General features: G+C 42.1%; 1 protein-coding gene and 1 long non-coding RNA gene across 4 annotated transcripts; one reads left to right on the forward strand and one right to left on the reverse strand.

Annotated features, from left to right (window-relative positions):
• Nucleotides 1-237: 237 nt before the first annotated feature.
• Nucleotides 238-15,782, reverse strand: SLAMF7 (SLAM family member 7). Of its 3 annotated transcripts, XM_004027721.5 has the most exons (7): nt 15,673-15,782; nt 6,523-6,843; nt 4,944-5,216; nt 4,614-4,733; nt 3,589-3,692; nt 2,819-2,881; nt 238-1,961 (listed from the first exon to the last, which is right to left on the reverse strand). In XM_004027721.5, exons 1-7 carry the CDS (start codon nt 15,725-15,727, stop codon nt 1,890-1,892), a joined length of 1,008 nt encoding a protein of 335 aa, XP_004027770.1. In that variant the 5' UTR covers nt 15,728-15,782; the 3' UTR covers nt 238-1,889. The 3 variants fall into 3 exon arrangements, with proteins under 3 accessions (XP_004027770.1, XP_018880930.1, XP_063549772.1); XM_019025385.4 differs by lacking the exon at nt 4,614-4,733 and having other exon boundaries at nt 15,673-15,759; XM_063693702.1 differs by lacking the exon at nt 3,589-3,692 and having other exon boundaries at nt 1,810-1,961; nt 15,673-15,759.
• Nucleotides 14,448-20,960, forward strand: LOC134756499 (uncharacterized). The gene is made up of 3 exons (XR_010129236.1): nt 14,448-14,518; nt 19,265-19,369; nt 20,776-20,960. It is a non-coding gene; the product is annotated as an uncharacterized lncRNA (long non-coding RNA).
• Nucleotides 20,961-22,509: the final 1,549 nt, after the last annotated feature.

The following is a 22,509-nucleotide window of genomic DNA, read 5'->3' on the forward strand; positions in this document are numbered from 1 at the left end:
TGTATTTTTAGTAGAGACGGGGTTTCATCATGTTGACCAGGCTATTCTTGAACTCCTGACCTCAAGTAATCCACCTGCCTCGGCCTCCCAAAGTGCTGGGATTACAGGCGTGAGCCACTGCTCCCGGCCTAACCCATAATTCTTAATGTCTATGTATGAACAGACCTTCACCTGTGGTGGTCAGTTTCTTTGGCAGTTTCCAGAATTTCACTATTGCAAATAGCAAAATAATGCATCTTTTTGTATGTGAATCTCACAATATCTGTTTTATTAAGATAGTAAAGAAGACTTTTTTACTACAATAGGGTTTTGCAGTAGGGAGAGAGATCTGGCTCAATTCCTTCACAATGCCTTTCTGAGAGAAGATAATCCTCTATCCCATTCTTGCCAAACAAGCATTTGTAATTAAGTTTTTCAACACTTTCAACACTTGGTAGGGAGGTCTCCATTCAAGATATGTGTCAGGGAACATATCAAAAGCAGCCATTCCCCTTTCCCCTTCCCCGTGTTTTTCACTTAAGTATAAGAGATGGTGAGCTCTGTGTTGGTAGGGATGTTCATCTTACGTGCCAGACTGACCTAGCACAGGTGTTTGTTTGTTTGTTTGTTTGTATTGGAGTTTTGCTCTCGTTGCCTAGGCTGGAGTGCAGTGGTGCCATCTCAGCTCACTGCAACCTCCACCTCCCAGCTTCAAGCGATTCTCATGCCTTGGCCTCCTGAGTAGCTGGGATTACAGGTGCATGCCACCACGCTCAGCAAATTTTTGTATCTTTAGTAGAGATGGGGTTTCACCATGTTGGCCAGGCTGGTCTTGAACTCCTGACCTCAGATGACCCACCCACCTTGGCCTCCCAAAGTGCCGGGATTACAGGTGTGAGCCACCGTGCCGGGCCGCATAGGTTCTTAATAAATATCTATTGAATGAATTAACCATCTTTAAAGGTTTACAAGTACCCACCGCCCCCCGTGCCCCACCAGTCTCACCGCCTGACTCCAAGTCTCCTGCACTAGATTTACAATGTGACTTCAGACTCGGTCTCTTTATTGGGATGGGTTCTGGCACAGCCTTAAAACCTAGACTTTTCTTTTGCAGCACAGGTGCATAAATGAAGCCTGGCTGGAGGTCCTTGTCCTTGGGCCATGCACACTTCTGTGTCTCCATTATAGTATCTGCCAAACATGGTCAGCTACCCTGATTCTTCATCTTTGTGAACTTTGACCTTCAAGTCCTGTGGATCCACACCTGGCCCTCTGGGAATCTGTGGTCAGGCCTGCTACAACTGCTCATGAAAGTAGTTCATTCATTTGGAGCCAATTTCATGAGGGCAGACAGCATGTCTGACCAATTAGTGTAAGCTCAGCATAGTGCTGGGCACATAGTTTATGGAGCCAATTAATACATCCATTTTTGTCAGGTGTATCTGCTTCTGCTGGACTTGTCTGTCTGTTTTGGTCTTCTTGCCCTCCTGGTAACAAGACTCTTGGTATAATCCTGACATCCAAGCCCTGAGATGGAATGAAACTCCAGACCCTGACCTGGAGCCATCATTAATACAACAGGCTGTCATTAATATGTGTGACCTTGCATTTACATTTTTATAGGAACACTTCTAAGCACTTTTTTTATGGTTTGCTGACATTCACAATCCCATTTTTGGGATGAGGTAGTTAAACCTTCTGGGTTTGAGGAGATTTCTCAGCAGTGGATGGAATTATGAACTCTTAAATCTAAAGAAGCATCAGAGATAGTTTATCCTGGAAAAAAGTCAACGTTCTTCATTCTTCCTTGATGTTTCTAGTCAAATCAGTGAATTCTTCTGATTGTTTTCTTTGGGCCGAGAATTGTTTTTTTTTTTTTTGAGCAGAGACTTAGGGGAGTGCACTGCTGTCTAGATAACATTCTCATAGGCAAATAGCCTTGGTGTGTCTGGCATCGTGAGCAGTGAGTGGGGATTTTCCATCTGAAGACAGACAAAAAGAAAGTAGAGTGAGGGAGGTGAGCAGGGCTCTGGATCTTCCATGGAGACCCTGACATCTAGGAAACTTTATTTCCAAGGTTACCCAACCCAAATTGGCTGGCATGCTGGCTCCCACTGTTTGATTTTAATCACCCCTAGCTTAGAGAAACTATTCTTTAAGTTTAACCCATATTTATCTTGCTGAATGCTTAATGAACTGAACTTTCCTTGTTCAGTTGTAATAATTCACTAAGCCAACCTTTTCTATTACTAAGCAAACTGCTTTAATGATTCTTATCTTTTTGGATCTGTTTGGGAGAGGAAGAAAAAGGAGACAGAAAGATACCATTACTGCTGCCAACCGTACCCTGTGAAGGAATAAGCGTTAAAGCTACTGCATTAGTAGTTTAACTGAGGGGAGGGTGCAAACCAGATGTAACATAGCTGGACCATGGGAGAAAAGTAGGGATCTCTCCCTCCTGCAGTTTCCTGGTGTCTCAGGAGAAAGCTGGACTCTCCTCTCAGCTATTCCTCTCTTCATTCCATGCACAATCTAAGCCATGGTCTTTTTCCTTGTCTGCAACTTCAGTCAGAAGCCTTTTGATTTTCTTTATTATTCCAACCTAGAACCTCTGTCCTACTCTATTTGTTCCAGATTACCCAATTCGATTCCTAAAACACAATTCTCTCCCATCCCCCATGTTCTCGTATAACCCTAAGCAAAGGGAATGGGGAACTACTAGGGTACTTTTTAATTCTAGAGAGTATGAGATCCCTGGGTCCAAGAAATTTTGACCTAAACATGAAGCAGGAAAAGAAATGGAACCATTAAGATGAAGTTAAGCTCTAAAGCTTCTTACCTTTTTTGGTATTTCCACAGTGGAATAAACTGTATTTGCTGGATCTTCCTTTAGGATTGTTCTCTATTAAAAACAAACGACAAACAAAAGAAATCATCACCCACCTCCTGAATCACATAGACAAGGCCAGAGAGACATTCAGAATCCAGAGAGGGGAAAGCAGAGATGGGAGGAGACGTGAGAGGAAAAGGAGGGTTCTGGAACAGGGAAGGGAGGTAGGAAGTTCTCTTGTTGGTGACTGCTATTATAATAAATTTTGATAACTTTTTTCAGGAAGCCATTACATTATTTTTAAACTGTACTGTGTTTAAATGAATTTCAAAAATATTATATATATATGTGTGTGTATATATATATATATATATAGAGAGAGAGAGAGAGAGAGAGAGAGAGAGAGAGAGATCTCTAGAGAAGTATTCTGATACCATGATTCAAACATCCTGTCAAAGTCACACTCTTCTACCCACTGCCTTATGCAAAAGGAATCTGGCCTTTTGTGTGGCCGTTATGAACTGTGGAGGGGAGCAGATTATTTCACAGACCACAGCATGAGCATTGTGAGTCAGAACCAGGTGCTCCAGAGACCACCAGCTTCTTCTGCACAGAAGAGAATCCATGAAGACTCGGAGGAGGCACAGGTGCATTGAGTTTTAAGTCTATATATCCTCACTCCCCTCTTCATTCCCATGTTGTCCAAACCCATGGAAAAACCTCACAAGGAAAGCCTCAGAGACAGGATCAGTTCTCAGGAAAGATGAGAAGGGACTCACATTAGTGTGAGGGATTGTGTCGTACTCTGTGTTCTCTCCAGAATGGGGGCATATGTTAGGAGTTTCCCGACCAATGTCCGCTCTCTTCTTCTCTTCAATGGACTCTAAAAGCAAGTTGGGAGAGAATCAAAGCCACCTCTCCAACCACTCACCACTTCCACTGGCCCACCATTTCTCCTGGATGACCCACTTAGGGTGACCAACCATCCAAGTTTCCTTGTAACGGAAGGGTTTTCAGGATAGGGGACTTTCAGTGTTAAAACTGGGAAAATCTAAACAAATCAGGATGAATTGGCCACCCCCATCATTTCACTTCCTGATCTCTCCATCAAGGTGGTCAAAGTGGGAAGCAGAGAAAGTCAAAGACACTTTCAGAGGGGCTTCCAGGAGGGAAGGGAGATTTCAAAGTCTGCAAGTCATACCCAACCGATGTTAGGTCCCTCCCCATCACCCACATGGACAGTGGGAGCCCAGAAGACCAATCAGCAGGGTTTAGGAACACAGGATGGGGTGCAACTGGAGAGAGACAGGGAAAGGCTTCCCCAGGAGCCATGTGTCTAGTGGGCAGTAAAGCGAGGTCTTGGGTTGATCCTGTGGAAAGGGTGTGGGTGGTTTGTGGGCTCTGACAGGGATAGGAAGGATTGACTAGAGGATGCTGGTCTGTGGGGACCTCAGAGTTGGAGGCCATCACCTCCCAGGTCAGGGGAGCAGAATCAGCAGTGTGGGGCCTGTATCAACAGAAGAGCCACATCAGGATGTCCCTCTGGGAGAAGGAGAGAAGTGAGCCCTGGAAAGGGAACTGGGAGAACCGTGTCCTTGGGAAAGACCTCCAGCACTTTCTCTACTCCAGAACTAAGGAGCGCAGGCTGACTGTATGCTTCTTGAGGGCAGAGACTGTGGCTTCTTCATCTCTGCATCTTCAACACCTCATGCCAAGTCTGGCACACAGCTCTATATGTGCTTGTTGAATCAGTGAAGGAGAAAAACATGAATGTGGGTGAGGACAAAAATAGTACACGCTCTACCTTCTTGCCTCTCTCTCTTCAGAAACCAAAGAAATAGCCCCAGTACAAAGAGACTGAGCAGGAGGGGCACCAACAGGAGACACAGGAGGACCATGGAGGAATCTGGGTCATCAGCAGCACCTTCAGAGAATGGGTGGAGGCACAGGGAAGGGAGAAAAGTCAGCTCAGGAAAACGACCCAGGTCTTGGAGCACCTGCCACCTTCCTCCCAGCCTGGTGACCACCCAGTGGCCTCCAGTTTCCATACAGTGTCTGTTCCCATGGGGGCTAGGAGCTGAAGAAGGTGTAGGACCTGGGCAGAGTCTCCTGTGGAGAGGGGAGAGGCAGTCACCTTCACAGAGCTTCCTGGCAAGGATGGGGCTTGAGAAGTTGCTGCTGACAGGGTTCCTGGCAACACAGATGAAGGTCATATCACTTTCTCCCCATCTCCAGGAGATGGGGAGGATGGACCCATTATGGGACTCATTGGCTGCTTGCCCCAGGGCCTTCCAGGTATAAATCACATCCTCTTCCCCATGTTCCATGCAGCATGTCAGATTGGTCACACAGGTGCCATTCTTATTGCTCTGCAGACCCATGGTGACTTTAGGCTTTGACAGGTGCTCTGTGAGAGGAAGGAAAACCAGAGGTGGAAACTCTGCCTATAGCTCTCCATTCTCTGAATTATCCTTGGATACCTTGGACCTGAATCTCCCTGGGAGCTCCAGACTGGAGAGAAAGCAGTAATTCAGAGCAGAATCCTCATTCGTATCTGGAAAAGAGAACTACCTAGGTCTGCTTTACCATAGCTATATAATAATAACAACAATAACAACAATAGAAATAATAGAAATAATAATGCAATAAGAATATAACTGTCATTTACTAAGAATAGCCACATGGCAAGCACTGTGATAATGCATGTTAGATGTCCGCTAATATTATCTGTTCTAGAGGTTCCCTAGTCTCTGTCCTCAGGCTTCCCTTTACTCTCTATGAGAGTTCACTTTACTCTCTAGGAGAAAATTGTGTTGGAGTAGCCCTTCTGGCCCCCTTCTCTACTCTGTGCTCACTCCCCTGCCTCAGAGAATGAGTAGTTGGTTCATTGGTGAGATGGTAAGAGTCTGACATTCATCATTTACCTTTCTCTACTCATGGGTTTGAGACATTAAAGATTGCAGTTAAAATGTGTTTTGCCCTTTTTCTTCCTCCCCTGACTAGTTAGCCTGCAGAATACATATCTTCTGTTCCCTTCAACCATGTCTATATGGAAGACACACCTGGATCAGGTGCAGTGCCTACCTCCTACAAGCAAGTCTGGAGGCCCATCCCCTAAGGTTCCTGATACTGTGGCTCAGTGAGTGAAGCAGCTATTCTTCTTGTAGAAGTTTGAGTCATTGTTTCATAATTTTAACTTCCCTGGATGAGTGCCAAGGTCTAGAATTGAAAGGAAGCATTTCTCCTGTCTAGATTTACCAGAAATATGCTGATATTTTAATCCCCTCCTTCTTGCATCTATTTATCAATTGGTTGTAATCTGTAGAGAAAGAGATGTGATCGATATTTTGCCCAAAAATCTTCCTAAGGTAGGCATTGCTTTCCTCCCCACTACAGATATGGAAACTAAGACTTGAAGAAATTAAATAACTCGGTTAAGGTCATGTGACTAAATAAAGAAGCCAGCATTTGACCTTGATCTATGCGATGGCCACTGCACATATCAGCCATCCACTGCACCACGCTGCTTCTTATAGCATCTCTGAGTAGGCAGGGACCTCAGGGGTCAGCTACATCTATTTCATTCATGCAGAAGTCCCCTCTCCCACATTCTTGCCAAGTGTTTATCCAGCTTCTGCTTAAACATCTCTCATGTCAAGGAGCTCACCACCTCACCAAGGCAGCCATCCACCATTGGAACTGATTTTGCTCACCGTAGACATGCAGCACATACTTCTGGGTGGAGGGATGCTGGAGTGATGAGCTGTATATCTCCACATTGTAGATCCCTGAGTCATTCTTCTTCAGTTTGCTGAGCTTCAGGGAGTAGCCTCCATCTGGGAAGTCTACTCTCTCCTTATTACGATTTTGGGTCACTATGATAGTGCCCCCTTCTGGCTGTATGGTGACAAGAAGGGTTGTGTTGAAGGTCCAGACAATAGAGTCAATTTGCTTTACTTTGGACTTCAGGGGGAAAGTCACGGCCCCACCAACGGAACCGACCAGCTCTTTCATGGGTCCAGAGGCTGCTGACCCTATAAACACAGAGAACCATAAAATAAGCCTGATTCCCTGTCCTTGTCACCAATTACTCACCCCCTTTGGGTCCTGGAGAGATCTGAGAAACCCACTCAGTCCAACACAACCACCTCCTGGAAAAGCCTTTGGAACCTCATATGGAGGTCCCTCACATGTTACCCTATTACATAAGTGCTCACATGGAAGCATTATATTAGAAATTTATGTATCACAACAATCTTAGTTCACTCCCAGAGAGTATGACTTATAAAAAATCATCACTGGTTATGTGGTTGTAGGTGAAAAACAGTTAAGAATGTCTGCTGAAGAAACTTCCAGAAGTGGCCAGCTGAGCATTACCAGTAAACAGGTGTGGTGAGTAAGTCATCTTATTCTTACCTATTAAACTTGAGAGACAGACTCTGGGAATAGCACAGAGCAGTGAGAGAATTTAGTTTGGGACTAGCAGTTTAAAAGCATGAATTATAATCTTGATTAACACTTTTTTTTTTGAGACAGAGTCTCACTCTGTTGCCCAGGCGGGAGTGCAGTGGCACGATCTCAGCCCACTACAACCTCCACGTCCTGGGTTCAAGTGATTGTCTTGCCTCAGAGTGATTGTCTTTCTTCAGCCTCCTGAGTAGCTGGGAGTCCAGGTGTGCGCCATCTTACCCAGCTAATTTTTGTATTTTTAGTAGAGGTGGGAGTTTCACCATGTTGGCCAGGCTGATCTTGAACTCCTGACCTCAAGTGATCTGCCCGCCTCTGATTGCAGGCATGAGCCACCACACCCAGCCTTGTTTAACTCTTAAAACAACTTTTCGAAGAAACATTCTTTATATCCCTATCTTACAGATCAGGAATGTGAGGCACAGTGGGGGTAAATGACTTACTCAAGCCACCTAGTAAGAGGCAGAGTACACACCAAAACCCACAGGGTCGAGACCTTGAAGGGCATATTTTATAGATGAGAAAACTAAATAGTAGAAATGATAAGAACTTATTCAAGGCTGATAGAAATACAAAAACTAAGACTAAATCCTTAAAGGTGAGGCAGGTTAGGTAGTCAAGGAAGTAACAGTGTTCTCAGAAGGCAGTAACTCTGGTGACCCTACAGTCAATACAATGAGCCTCAGCATTCACATTGTAATTGAGCTCATTTAAGCAAAGCTATCTTCAGTGAGGACTTTCCGCTGTAGAGAGCATGCGGATTTTGATTTTACTTGTTCTCAAACTGACCCTTTGCTCATTATCATAGTAAAAAACACACCCATGGGTGGAGATTTAAGATGCTAATGAGACACGAGATTTATGAAGAAGCATGTATAGCTACTGTGCACGTCCACCTAGAGGACCACCAAGAACATGATTACTAGTAACACCTCTTCCCACCCTCTTATGAATAATCATGTAAGACTCCCATAAAGGGAGTCTCCCCAGTGCCAGTCTTTGCTGTCTCATCCTTACAGGCAGCCCACCCTGAATTCTCCTTCTCTCAGAATGTACTGTCTTTTCTGCACTTAACTGTCAAAATATTCTTATTCTTTTGCAATCAATTACCCTATGCTGTATTTCCTTTGCTGTGTATCTCTTATATAAATTCTTTTAAACTAAGTAGACAAGAACTGAGGTCTCACATCAGCTGTCAACAAAGGTGTTCTCCTTAAAAGTACAAAACCCAAAGTTATTTCTCCTTCTGCCTCTTAACATAAAGTGTCAGGGTGAAATTTTTAAATGGAATTTTTATTAATTCAGTCATGAAAAGCACAAATGAAAGAAGCAAAGCCAACAAAACAGCCAAGCTATAGGATCCTGACAGTTCTAATGATGCTACTGCAAGGCTACATGGTGACTTTTGTGGTTCCTGTGTACTTTTGACCTTGTTGGTCCTTCTTCCATAAGAAATATTAAAAATCATATTTCATGACTGTGTTGGTATAAAATGAATGTGATCCAGGCTGGATTCATTATATATTCATTGTTATTGTCATTGCTATATTCATTTCTCTTCTGATTTTAAAAGAAATTAAAATTAAAACTATCGTGGGCCTTATGTACAGTGTCTCCTGTGTGTAATTGGCCCTGTGAGACTGACCAAGCATCCAGGCTCTGTTTCATTTCACAGCCTGCTCTCTTAGACACAATCTTTTCTTCTACTCCAGTACTGATGTAACTCATGCCTTTTCTAGTAAAAAGACAAATTCCTATACAGACATATCCAGATATCAAAAATTGCTTCATTAGAGATTTATTTCTTTGGTCCCTGTTAAAATCAAATATCTTGACAAGGGTTTCCAGATTATAAGAGTTGTCATGTATTAAATGTTTTCTCTGCGCCAAACGATTATTGTAAAGAGTATGCCTAACACTCAAAGCAATCCTGCAAATTAGGCATTTTGACCCTTTTACACAAGGATCAGCAACCTATAACCCATAGGCTAAATCTGGTCCACTGCCTGTTTTTGTAAATACAATTGTACTGGAACACAGCCAGGCTCTTTCATTTACATATTGTCTATGGATCCTTTTTCACTACAAAGGCTGAGTTAAATAATTGTGACCATGATTTATTGTCTGTAAAGCCTAAAATATTTATTCTCTGGCCTTTTTCAGAAAAAATTTGCTAACTCCTGACTTTATGAGAAAATTGAGATTCAAACAACAACAACAAATAACAACAGCTAAGTAACTTATCCAAGGGCACAAAGCTAGCAGGTGACGATTTGAGGATTTAACCCAATGTCTCTCCAGCTCTGGGACCTGGACTGTTTTCACTATGGCTCAATTTGAAGGCCCCCTGGTGTTTGTACCAGCTCCAGCCTTCTCCCTCACTCCCCTTCTCCATCCCCCTAAGGGACTCTAGTGTCAATTTCAAAGCCCTTGGGTGCCATTGGACCATAATTTCCCTTCTTGTCCTTTGGTGACCTTCCCTCAAGCATAAACTGCCCTACCAGTGCCCCAGGGTGAGGAAATCTGATGCTACCAAATGGTGACCCACTCCCTTGCTTACAGATCTGAAGTCTCTGCCAACGTTTTGCTAAATTTATCTCCAAAGTACTGATTCCTCTTCTTGGGTATGTATCTTTTAGGAGCTGATTTCTCTTTTCAAACATTTTTCCCTCTAAAATGTATCAGTTGGTACATATATACTTTGGATTACTCAAGCTTTTATTAAATCATCCCATTAAGTAATCTGATTTTTTAAAAAAACTATTCTCTCCACTTCCTTAATATTAAGGCCGGGATGGTTTTTCGACTGCTCTCTTTGTTCATCTTTAGGAATGTCAAGTCCAAATAGTGCCAGGAAATGTTACAGACAAAATCAATTTTATTCTGAAATTTTGATCAGTTAATGCATTTGTTCTTTTACTTCAACAGTAGAGATGAAAGAGGTGGATATTATGAAGTCAAATAAAGATTGGGTATCATTTGGCCCCAAATGGGTACAGTTTCTACACTTAGGGCAACCTTCAAGTAATTTCATTTTCACATTTCATTTTGAAGCTATAATTTAAGGTGAGGAAGTGGCAAAACTACAAAGATGTGGCTTTAGTTGCTAGCATGCAACTACTCTTTTCACATGCAATTACTCTTTTCACCCTTCCACACACATAGTGCTGTATTCTCAGGGTAAATGCCAAGGGATGTGACTCGTGTGGGATATAAGAAAATGTTGCCAAATGCATTGTTTCTTGTTAGAATACAGTTTGAGAGTGAGACAGGGCAAATTACCAACATGAGCCTATAGATGGAGTATATTGTTCTATCTTAAATGTATCTTCAGGGTGAGACAAGGGGTAACGAAAGAAAACAGTAGCTCCATGCCATTCTCGGAATGTGGGTTCAGAGGACAGGGGAAGGGTTGGAGAGTCCTAACCAGTTTTGCTTCTGCTTCTCAGCTGACTACGAAAAGGGATCCAGAAACAAGACACTTCTTTTTTCAGTTGTCCAAGGCTGAATTGAAGCTCTTCTTTCTGTGATGGTTTTGCACCTGCAGTGTGTGACCCTATAGAGTTTTACCATATCTAAGCAGGTCACACTTGTCAGATTCAGTCATTCCTTCTTTTAACAAGAATTTATTTAGTTCTCATTGTTTAGGAGCTGAGGGTATAACTGGGGAGCAAGACAGTCATAATTCTGGCACTTATGGAGTTGGTAGATAGTCATTAAATAAATAACTACATGTGTTATGAAAAGGGAAGATGCTGGAATTGGTGGCTTATGCCTGTAATCCCAGCACTTTGGGAGGCTGAAGCAGGAGGATCACTTGAGGTCAGGAGTTTGAGACCAGGCTGGGCAACATAGCCAGACCTTGTCTTTACAAAAAATGAAAAAATTAGTTGGGCGTGGTGGCATTCACCTGTGGTCCCAGCTACTCGAGAGGCTGAGGTGGGAGGATTCCTTGAACCCAGAAGGTGGAGGCTGCAGTGAGCCGTGATCGTGCCACTGCACTCCACCCTGGATGACAGAGTGAGACCCTGGAGACAGAGTGGCTACCAACCTCTATCCACAAGACTCGAGAGGATTGGGTCCCATGATATTCATCCACTCTCCTCAGGTGCCAACCTTCTACCTGAGTCAGTGCAGTGAAGGTTGTAACCTGCCTCTTTTACATCCATTTTACCCCTTCCTCATTCCATACAAGCCAAATGGTTTGGGCTACCCAGTTCAGGTGGTAGCCCTTCTCATGTACAGTAATTAGTTCAGGGGTGTCACATGACATGGGTTGACTGTGTAAGGCCAGGATGACAATGTATTGCTGTGGAAAGATATGCAGCTGGGACTGCCACTCACATGTGGCCACCACACAAACATCCCGGCCTCCTCCCTCCCCTGATCCTCAGCTCACTTTCTACCTCACACTCTTGTTTGTGCTTTATCCTCCTCTCTGTTCATGTAAATCTTATTCAAACCCCGTATCTAGTTCAAAGCTCTTCCCTGAGGAAGCCTCCAACTCTTCCTCTCACACATCCCCTGAAAATTTACCACTAATTTCACTTCATTGACACTTTAAATTCTCCAGAAAGAAATATCCTCCCTTGGTGGTCGCTGCATATATCATTTTGCTTTGGATTAGCCAATGATTGGTCCACAGGATTAGAGGCCAGATCACCCAATGATGGGGTCACCAAGTCCTGCCCAGAGAGGGGTAGAGGTGGCTTCTCCTCCTCCAGCATGTGGCAGAGAGAGAAAGGGCTCTGGCCTAACTGGGAGTCAGGACCCTGGGTCCATTCTGCCACCTCCATAGTCATAACTCCAGCAGCAAACACCTGGTGTCACTCTGTGGTTTGTAAGCCAGATCAGTGGGCATCCTCTCTCCTGATCCTTAGAACAGTCCCGTGAGATACAGCCTAAGCCCTGCTTTATAAATTAGGATACTGGAGTTTTGAGAAGTGGGGTGACTTTCCTAAAGCCCCAATGAAGAAATGTTGGAAGAGGGAAGAGGAGTTAGTTCCTCTGCCTCAGTGGTCTGTGTTGTTTCCAATACTGCTTCACCACTTACCACTTCACCACTTACCACTTCGAGTTTTGGTTTCTGAACCCTCATACGAGAAATAAATAACAACATTTAGTTTCCAGGCATTTGGGGAAGATGAAGTGTGAATACAGATTTGAAAGCATTTTGAGAAGTACAGAGTAGCCTAACAAGAAGGTGGGAGGCGGGTGACAAGGTCAGGAAATGAGAGCATGAGAGTCAGGCCTTGAGGACGCTTCCCATCTTTTGGTTTTATTTCTGCACAGATAGCTAAAAATGAGAAACAGAGATATCCCAAAACACCTTTGGATGGCTTCTCAGCAAAGTAAGCCAGAAAGTTAAGACGGCCATGAGCATTCCCCACTACATCCCCCGCCTGCCTTTGAAGGTGGAGGGAGCTGGGGCAGGAGACCCTTTGTCTTTTGTCCCAGCCAAGACTCAGATGTCTTTGCATCAGGAGGAGTCAGCTGTGAGATTTCCTCTGTAACAGGAAGGGATAACAGGTCCTGCCTTTTGCCACCTTCCTTTCCTCTTGGTTGTCACCTCCTCCCCTGTCCTGTCCCCTAGAGTCTCAAGAGTTGAGTGGAGGGAAGGAGCCCGATTATGAGGAAGATACATTATCAGTGCAGCCAGAACCAAGGGATGGTGATAAAGCAGGAAGACTTTTGGGGAGGGGAGAGTGGAAAAGCCTGCCTCCTGCTTGCCAACCCCGTCCCCAAGCACTTCTCTGAACACTTGGTGCCTCTGTCCAAATGTACCAGTGTGTTGTGGCACTCTCCTCATGAAAACCATGAACCAGAGCATCTCAGAGCTAGGAGGAGTCTTAGGGATTACTTAGTCCAATCCCATTTCACAGATAAGAAGGCTGATATTCAGAAGGTTATGGTGATGTTTCCCAAACCAGTGGAAGGCCAGGATTAGGAGCCAAGGCTCCTAAGGCAGGATTTCACAGACTGTGCCCTCCGGCGCCACCTTTGGAGGCTGTGGCAGTGCCTCAGTGTATTTCTTGGGAGCTCAGGAGGAGGTTTAAGGGGTGAGCGTAGGATAGGAGGCCATGGGACTTGCTTCCGTTAGGCTTCAACTCTATACATTGGAGTCATTTATTTGTTTTTTCTGTGTAAAATTTCATTCCATAAAAGGAAACCATGGATTAAAAAAAAAAAGGCAAAAAAACTCCAAAGTGGTTTGAAATCTATTGCACTTTACTCAAGTCCCCCTTAACGAATGTACTCACGAAAGAGCAGTGTAATTCAGTGCCACACAAGGCAGCCACAGACAGAGGCTTGAAAGTTTCCCGCTTCACCACACCTTTCCCATCACTCTAGCCCTAACCTACCACATTCACATTTAGGTTGCTCACCACTCTGCTCCTCACTCATCTCCTGCCCCCTCTTCCTTGTTTCTTCTGGTTCTTTTCAACACTCTCCCAATTCCCCTCACCCACTTTTTTGTTTTCTTTTTATTGATTGTCTCCTCGACACTACTGTATCATCAAATCATTGGCAGATTACTGTGCCCATTTTTCAGATGAGAATACTGAGGCCATGAGAACTGCTTCTTGGACCCTCTGAGTTTAGCCAGGGTGGCCCCCTGTTGGTACACCCATATCCCAGAAACAGAGCTACCCGTTCTTCTTGGGCCTTTCCAGTTTCTACCTCAGATTTATGTACCTGGAGAGGGAAGAAACCCCAACTGGTACTCCCTGAGGAAGATTCAGCTCAAATGCACATGTAGTGAGCATCTCTTTGGTGCCAGGTCCAGTGATAGACAGCTTGTTATGATTAAAAGAGCACTAGCTTTCTAAACTCATGGCTACCTTATAAATGCTGTGTTATCTTGCCCAAGAAGCGTGATCTCTCTGCTGAGCCTAAGTTTCCTCAACTGTAAAACAGGGATAATGATATCTGTCTTACAGACTCATGAGGAGGTGGTATGAAAAACACCTGCGATGTAGTAACTTAATAAATGGTGATTATTTTAATAATTATTTTGCATTTGATATGTCATTTAAAATGTCACAATAATTCTGCAACTTAGATTTCATTCTCTGTTACACACCTGAGAAGAGCAAGGCTCAGAAGGGAAGAGTAATTTGCCTACAATAATACAGCTACTAAGTCAAACCCAGGATGCGCTTGTCCAGTGCCAGGATTTGTTCCACTGCCCTGCCCACTGGAAGTTCCAGGACAATCTCTGTCTCCTTTCAGCCTCAGGAGGTACACTACACAGGCTGCCTCTGGAGCAGGGCAGAGGGGGACCTGCATGGCAGTTTTTCATACTTGTGCTCTTTCGCTGACTGATTTCAGGTGGACACCTGTAGCTTTCAAAGTCTCTATAATTTTCCCCAACCCCTCCACCTTATCTCCCTCAAGTTCCATTTCTGCTCATCATTTCCGTTCAGGGAGTTTTGTTTTGTTTTTTTTTTTTTTTTTTTTTTTTTTTTTAAGTGAGGGCCTATTCCAGAACCACCTGGTTAGACCCAGGTACTTCTCAAAAATACAAACTTCTGATGAATTCAAAGTGCGTAAGTGTCTGCTGATGCTGACCACTTAACGATGCAGGGGAAAATATTGGGGACACCAGCTGCCTGCGTGGTCTTGGGCAGATCACTCCAGGCAGGCTCAGATACACATGATGAAGCAGTTATGTGAAGTCCTCATAGGGGGACCTCGTGGTAGTACTCCATGAGATTGATGACAGAAGAGATATTTCTCACTTATAGGGCTCCTGATCCTTTCTGAGATCCCGTAGGATAGAAAAATCTTCAAAGACTAGAATACCAGTGACAGGTGGAGAACTGTCCTCTGTCCTCCATGGGATTAAACATAAAGTGCCTATGGTATGAGTTGATTCTCTAAGTAGAGACTGATTACATTGCTTGAGTAAGGAAAGAAAATTCAAGTGATTCTTTCCATTTATATTACTGTTATGCATAACCAATTTTATAAATACATTTATAAGTAAATAAATACATACCTGTATAGTATCATCTTGTTCTTAAAGTTGCCCTCAAAAGGAGAGAAGGCTAGAAGATAAAGTTTCTGAGGCCCAGGAAAACTTTAACATTCCTTATCTAACTCATGGCAGAACCTGGATTAGAAAAATGGTCTCTGATACCCAGTACCACTTCTTTCAGCTCCTTCATCCCTGGGACAGTCAACAGGGGAGTCAGTTCCCAGAGCCATTTTTCCCCCTTTCTCTAGTCTCTTCCTGATCTGAGAATCAGAGATCAGAGATTGATAAAAAGCAAATGTTAGATGAGAACACAGAGCCTCCCGAGCTGAGCCAGAGGCCCAGAGTGGAACAAGAAACCTGGAACTATTCAGGATGGGGTAGACAGGAGAGTGGAAGAGAATCCGGCCGGACTCACCTGTGAGCTGCCAAAGGATATAGATGAGGGTGAGGCATGTTGGGGAACCAGCCATATTGCTCTCTGGAAGTCAGCCACTGAAATGAAGCCACTTCCCTCTTAGGTATTACTCAGACCTCTTCCCCAGCTGATATTTAAAGAAGCAGGAGGGGTCACGCCGCAGACATGTGAGATTGAGTAATTGCTAAATTATTTTCAGAGTGAATAGAGCATTTTACCTTGCCACCAGCAATCTATGAGAGATCTATTTGCTCCCCATCTTCATCAGCATTTGGTATATTCCCATTTTATATTTTAGCTGTTTTAATAGGTGCTGTAGTGATACCTCATTGTGGCTTTAATTTGCATTTCCCTAAAGCCTAATAATGTTGAACATCTTTTCATGTGCTTATTTGCCATCTATATATCCATATCCTCCTTGGTGAGATGTCTATTTATGTCTTTTGTCCATTTTATAATCAGATTCTTTATTTTTTTTTACTGTTGAGCTTTGACAATTCCTTATATGTTCCAAGCATAAGAGTCATTTGTCAGATATGTGGTTTACAAATATTTTCTCTTGGTCTGTAGCCTGTCTTTTCATCTTCTTAACGGGGTCTTTTGCAGAGCAAAAATTTTAATTTTGATGAAATTTAACTTATCAGTTTTTTTTCTACCCACACTAGGGCCCAAAGGTTTTCTCCTGAAAGTTTTATAGTTTTATGTTTTACATTTAAATGTATGATCCTGTTTTAATGTAAGGTGTGAAGTTTAGGTTGAGATTCACCTAAATATATTGTCTATATTCATTGAGAACCATATCAGGTAATATGGTTGACAGTTTTTTTTCTTTCGACACTTGAAAAGTGTCATGACACTCCTCCCCTCCATGGTTTCCAATGAGAAATCAGCCATCATTTAAATTGTTTTCCCTATAGGTAGTGTGTCATTTTTCTCTAGCTGTTTTAAAAGTTTTTTGTTTGCCTTTGGTTTTCAGAAGTATGATTACAATGTGTGTGTTTTTTTTTCTTCTGCCTGTGGGTGTTCAATTGTCCTACTACCATGTGATGGAAAAGATGATCTTTCCTACATTGAATTACTTTTGTATCTTTGTCAAAAATCAGCACTTATACTTGTGTGGGTGTATTCTGGAGCTATCTATTCTATTTAACTGACTTACATAATGTAATTATTTATATATCAGAGCTTAAGTTTGCCATGTTATTATTTTCTCTTTGTTCTTCTGGGTTTTTGTTTGTCTATTTTGTTCCTCTGTTTCACTTTCCTGGCCATCCTGTGTGTTACTGGAATATTTTTTATAATTTCATTTTGATTTATCTATAATCTATCTTTTTGAAGAGTTTTTTTTACTGGTTGCTGTACATATTACATTTTACATACATAACTTTTGATCTACCTATCAGTGTTGACATTTTACCAGTTCAACTAGGTATAGAAAACTTACCTATATTAGGTTTCTTTATTAGTCTATCTTTATACTTGTCTTAAATATATTGTCTATATTCATTGAGAACCATATCAGGTAATATTATAAGTTTTGCTTCAATTGTTGAACATAATTCAGAACACTCAAGAGGAGAAGGACAATCCATTATATTTACCCATATTTTAACTCTTTTCATTGTTATTTCTTTATTTCTAATGTTCCAAGTTTCCTTCTTTTTATTTTTTTTTGGACAAAGTCTTGCTCTATCATACAGGCTGGAGTATAGTGGCATGATCTTGGCTCACTGCAATCTCCGCCTCCTGGGTTCAAGCGATTCTCCTGCCTCAGCCTCCTGAGTAGCTGGGACTACAGGCTCATGCCACCATGCCCACCTACTTTTTGTATTTTTAGTAGAGATCAGGTTTCGCCATGTTGGCCAGGCTAGTCTCAAACTCCTGACCTCAGGTGATCCACCAACTTTGGCCTCCCAAAGTGCTGGGATTACAGGTATGAGCCACCACACCCAGACTTCAAGTTTTCTTCTTTAATCATTTCTTTCTGTTTCAAGATATTCTTTAGGAATTCTTTTATAATAAGCCTGCTGATAACAAATTATCTTAGTTTTCCTTCACCTGAGAATGTCTTGATTTAACCTTCATTCCTGGGTATAAAATTCTAGGTTGACAGTTTTTTTTCTTTCAACACTTGAAAAGTGTCATGACACTGCTCCCCTCCATGGTTTCCAGTGAGAAATCAGCCGTCATTTAAATTGTTTTCCCTGTAGGTAATGTGTCATTTTTCTCTAGCTGTTTTAAAAGTTTTTTGTTTGTCTTTAGTTTTCAGAAGTGTGATTATAATGTGTCTTGGTGTGAATTTCTTTGGGTTTCTCTTATTTGTGATTCATTGAGTCTCTTGAATCTGTAGGTTTTTACCTTTTGCTAAGTTTGGGGAAATTTCATTATTTTTTGAATACTTTTTTTTCAGCCTCACATTCTTGCTTCTCTCCTAAAATTCTGATGACATGAATGTTATAAATCTTTTGTTTTTCTCCCACAGGGCTCTCAGGCTCCTTTTTTTTTTTTTTTTTTTTTTTTTGGCCTATTTTCACTCCGTTTTCAGATTGGGTATTTTCTATTGTTTATCTTCAAGTACACTGATTCTTTCCTTTTTCATCTCCATTTTGCAATTTTTTATTTTTTTATTTTTTGTGAGACAGAGTCTCACTCTGTTGCCCAGGCTGGAGTGCAGTGGTGCGATCTCAGCTCACTGCAACCTCTGTCTCCTGGGCTCAAGCGATTCTCCTGCCTCAGCCTCCTAAGTAGCTGGGATTACTGGCACCCACCACCACACCTGGCTAATTTTTATATTTTGGTAGCGACAGAGTTTTGCCATGTTGGCCAGGCTGGTCTTGTACTCTTGACCTCAGGTGATCCGCCCACCTTGGCCTCCCCAAGTGCTGGGATTGCCAGTATGAGCCACTGGCCCTGGCCTCCATTTTGCTATTAAGCTCATTAAACTCATTCAATTAGTTTTACCTTTCAGTCATTGTATTATTCAATTCTAAAATTTCCCTTTGGTTCTTCTTTATATCTTCTATTCTTTTCTTAAAGACTTTCTAGTTTTTTTGTTTATTTGTTTTAAATGTGTTCATAGCCGCTAGTTGAAGCATTTTTACTATGGTTTCTTTAAAATCCTTGTAAGATAATTCTAAAGTCTGTGTCGTCTTGGTTTTGGTGTCTGTTGATTGCCTTTTGTTCATTCAAGTTGACATTGTCCTGGGTCTTGTTATGATGAGTGATTTTTGACACAGTGATGATAAGGTAGGGGACCACATTACTGCTGAGCAGTGGTAAAAATCCAGACCCTCCATTTGGCCTTTTCTGACACCACCCAAAGCAAGAATTGGGAGGAGTGCCTCATTGCTTCAGGGAGGGAGTGCAGGTTCAGTCTTCCTACTTAGCCTCTTCTGATGTCACCCCAGTGGGGAGTGGGGAGTGGGGAGGGATGATTCCTTACTGCCAAGAGGTGGGGTGGGGGGTTAAAATATAGGTTTTCCACTTGGCCTTTGCTGTTGGGGGCGGTGCTGTCCCATATTTCCACCTGGTGTTTGGCTAGAATATGGTGATTATTGTTTAAAGGCTTCTATTCCAGCAGTCCCCTTTCCAGTCTTTTGGCAGGAGAGAACAGAAAATCCTTGGGATTGGCGTTTCTAGATTATATTCTTATCTAGCACACGGCCTAGAATACACAGGGGACAAAAAGAAAACACAGGTAACTCATTGTCATGTCATTCCTCATGTCCAGAGGTTCCTTGCCCCCCTTCATCTCTCAACTGTTTAGAATCTTCTTGTGTTTGTGTTTTATATATTATGTCCAGGGTTTTTTTTTAAATTTGTAATTACTGGCAAGAATAGAGATAAATTCACTCACTCCATCTTGTCTGTAATTTCTCATGTCTGATCACATGTTTTTATATCCATTCTCTCCACTGACTTGATTGAAATAACGGTCAAATCTTTTAAAAAAGACTTCCTGTCAAGTGGCAAAACGAATCCATGTGGACTTGAAAAACACAGTAATGATAGATAAAACATTTTCAAATGTATTAAAATGTATGGCCTTGCTCAAAACTAAGGGAAAAATTTCTGTGAATGAGAAACAGTGCAGAAATCCACAGCACATGGAAAGGGAGGGCATATGTGCTAAAAGGAGCCTTGATACACAAATCCTGCAAATACAGGAAAAGAAAATTACACGCCAGCATCACTTATGAAGATAGTTGCAAAGATCCTAAATGACACTTTAGCAAATCAAAGCCGTTGGCATATAAAAACACACCATGACTAAATAGCATTTATCCCATGAATGTGAGAATGGGCCAATATTTCAAAAATTTATCAGCATAGTCCATCACATTGATTAAATGTAAAACAACATATGATCATCTCAGAAGACATAGTAAAAACTTTGATAAAAATATGGATTCATAATTTCAAAAATGTTTAGTAAACTTTGGCAAACATCGTACTTAATGCTGAACCTTTAGAAGAAGTAGTATCAAAGTCAAGACTAAGACAAGGATTTCTCTAGTCACTGATAGTATTTATTAATTACCTGGTGTCTTGGCCAAAGCACTGAGACAAGAAAAGTAAAGAAGATGTAACTGGATTAGAAAGAGAGACAAATAATTGTTATTTTCAGACCCTATCACTGTGGATGTAGAAAATCCAAAGGAATCTGCAAACAGTGAGAACTAATAAGAGACTGAGCATAATGTCTGACCATAATTGTAAACAAGACATTTTTCTAACTTGGGTCACAGGTTGACAACTTGTTTACTAATATTGACCTTATTTTCTTAAGAGCCAGAGAGGTATTTTCCCCAAAGTTACACAGCATTTTATTAGCACAGCCAAGCCAGAAACTAAAATATTGTGATGACCTCAAACCCAGTAATGTTTCCATTATGAGGTATCACCCATCTGTGCACCATACTAGTACAAATGTGGCAATGGCAGAAATAGTAGTTTTAAAGTGCCATGATTATGAATCCTGAAAATCTTGGCAAACAGAATGAGGATGGAGATGAGATATCTTGTATAAATTGACCTAGAGGTGATTTTGGAGCAGATATTTCATTCTCATTCAAACAATTTTACTCTTGTTTCATGTCTCAGCTTTCCTTATTCCTGAAAATGACCAAGCCAAGATTTCTGGGAAGATATGGAGAGAAACTATTATGAAATGGAAAGGGGCCTGAACTGGGTGGAATGAGATCAGTGAAAAGTCCTGGGGGTACTCCACCAAAAAAACATCAAAAGAAGAACTGAAAATGAAAGTAAAGCCTATGTTGAATTAGAAAGTGACTGCCTTTGTAAAATAAAATTTAATTAAAAGCATTTGGTAATTAATCATTCCCTCTTTCTTGAGACATTTTGGCCCATGAGACTCTACTCTCTCTTGGTTCCTTCCTTCCCAAGTGATATGGTTTGGATATTTATTCCCTCCAAATCTCACATTGGAATGTGATCCCCAGTGTTGGAGATGGGGCCTAGTGGGAAGTGTTTGGGTCATGAGGGTGGATCCCTCATGAATGGCTTGTTGCCCTCCCCATAGTAATAAGTGAGATTTCGCCCTATTAGTTCATGTGAGAGCTGGTTGTTTAAAAGAGCCTGGTGCCTTCTCCCCTCTCTCTTTTTCTCCCTCTCTCACCATATGACATGCCTGCTCCCCTTCATTTTCTGCCATGATTGTAAGCTTCCTGAAGCCCTCACCAGAAGCTGAGCAGATACACGTGCCATTCTTGTACAGCTTGCAGAATCATGAGCCAAATAAACCTCTTTTCTTTATAAATTACCCATTCTTGGGTATTCCTTTATAGCAATGGAAAATGTCTCTGGGTTCAGTCCTTAGACTTACTCATTTTTTAATCTATCCTGATTCCTTAGGTGATCTCATTCAGTCTCTTGGTTTGAAATATCAAATTTTATTTCCAACTGTAACCTTTTTCTTGAATTCAAGTCTTGTATATCCAGCTACCTACTCAGAATCTCCATTTGGATAGTTAAAAGGCATCTAAAACTTCACATGTGCCAAATCAAACTCCTGTTTGCCTACCTTCTACCTCCTCCTCCATCTGTGTTCTCCAACTCAGTAAACTGCAGCTCCAATCCACTCAGGTTTTCAGGACAGAAAATTATAATTATCCATGACTCCCCTTTCTTATCACCATATCCATCCATCAGAAAATTCTATTGACTTTGCCTTGGAAAAAATGCCTAGAACCCGATAACTTCTCATTGCCTTCACCACCTTCGCCACTACCATCTCTCACCTGCACTACTGCAACAGCCGCCTAACTAGTCTCCTTGCCTCTATCTTTGTCCCCTATAATGTATTTTTCACAGGCTACTAAAGTGATTCTTTAAACACATAAGTCAGATCATGTTGTTCCTCTGCTTGCCAGTTGTCTCCCATAGCTCTTTGAATAAAATACAAACTTCTTCCCAGGGCCTCCAAGACCCTATATGATGGTTCTTGGCTACCTTTTTAATGTCATCTCCCATCACTTTCCCCTGACCTATTCCACACCTGTCACACTAACCACCTCAATGTTCTTGAATATTCCAAGCACACTCCAAAGCTTTTGCACTAGAGGAGGGCCCTTCCCCATATGACCATATGGCTATCTCTTTCTTGAGATCTACTCAGTGTCACCTATCAGACAGGGGCTCCTGTGCCCCTATAAAACATCACTCCCTGATCTTTTACTCTCTATCCCCTTACCCTGCCTTATTATTATTTTTTCCTTCTAGGATCTGCTACCCTAAAATCTAAGAAGCATCAGAAGACTTTGTCTGCTTTGTTTGCTGCCCTATCCCCAGTAACTAGAAGAGTGCCTGGTATATAGC

This window comes from Gorilla gorilla, chromosome 1 (assembly GCF_029281585.2).
Source record: "Gorilla gorilla gorilla isolate KB3781 chromosome 1, NHGRI_mGorGor1-v2.1_pri, whole genome shotgun sequence".
NCBI classification, from domain to species: domain Eukaryota; kingdom Metazoa; phylum Chordata; class Mammalia; order Primates; family Hominidae; genus Gorilla; species Gorilla gorilla.

Coding starts and splice junctions, on each gene's coding strand:
- SLAMF7 (XM_004027721.5), bottom strand. CDS start 15,727: ATGGCTGGTTCCCCAACATGCCTCACCCTCATCTATATCCTTTGGCAG. Junction 5,217..6,522: donor GTATGTGCTGCATGTCTACG/GTGAGCAAAATC, acceptor TTCCTCTCACAG/AGCACCTGTCAAAGCCTAAA. Junction 4,734..4,943: donor TGCCAGGAAGCTCTGTGAAG/GTGACTGCCTCT, acceptor CATTCTCTGAAG/GTGCTGCTGATGACCCAGAT.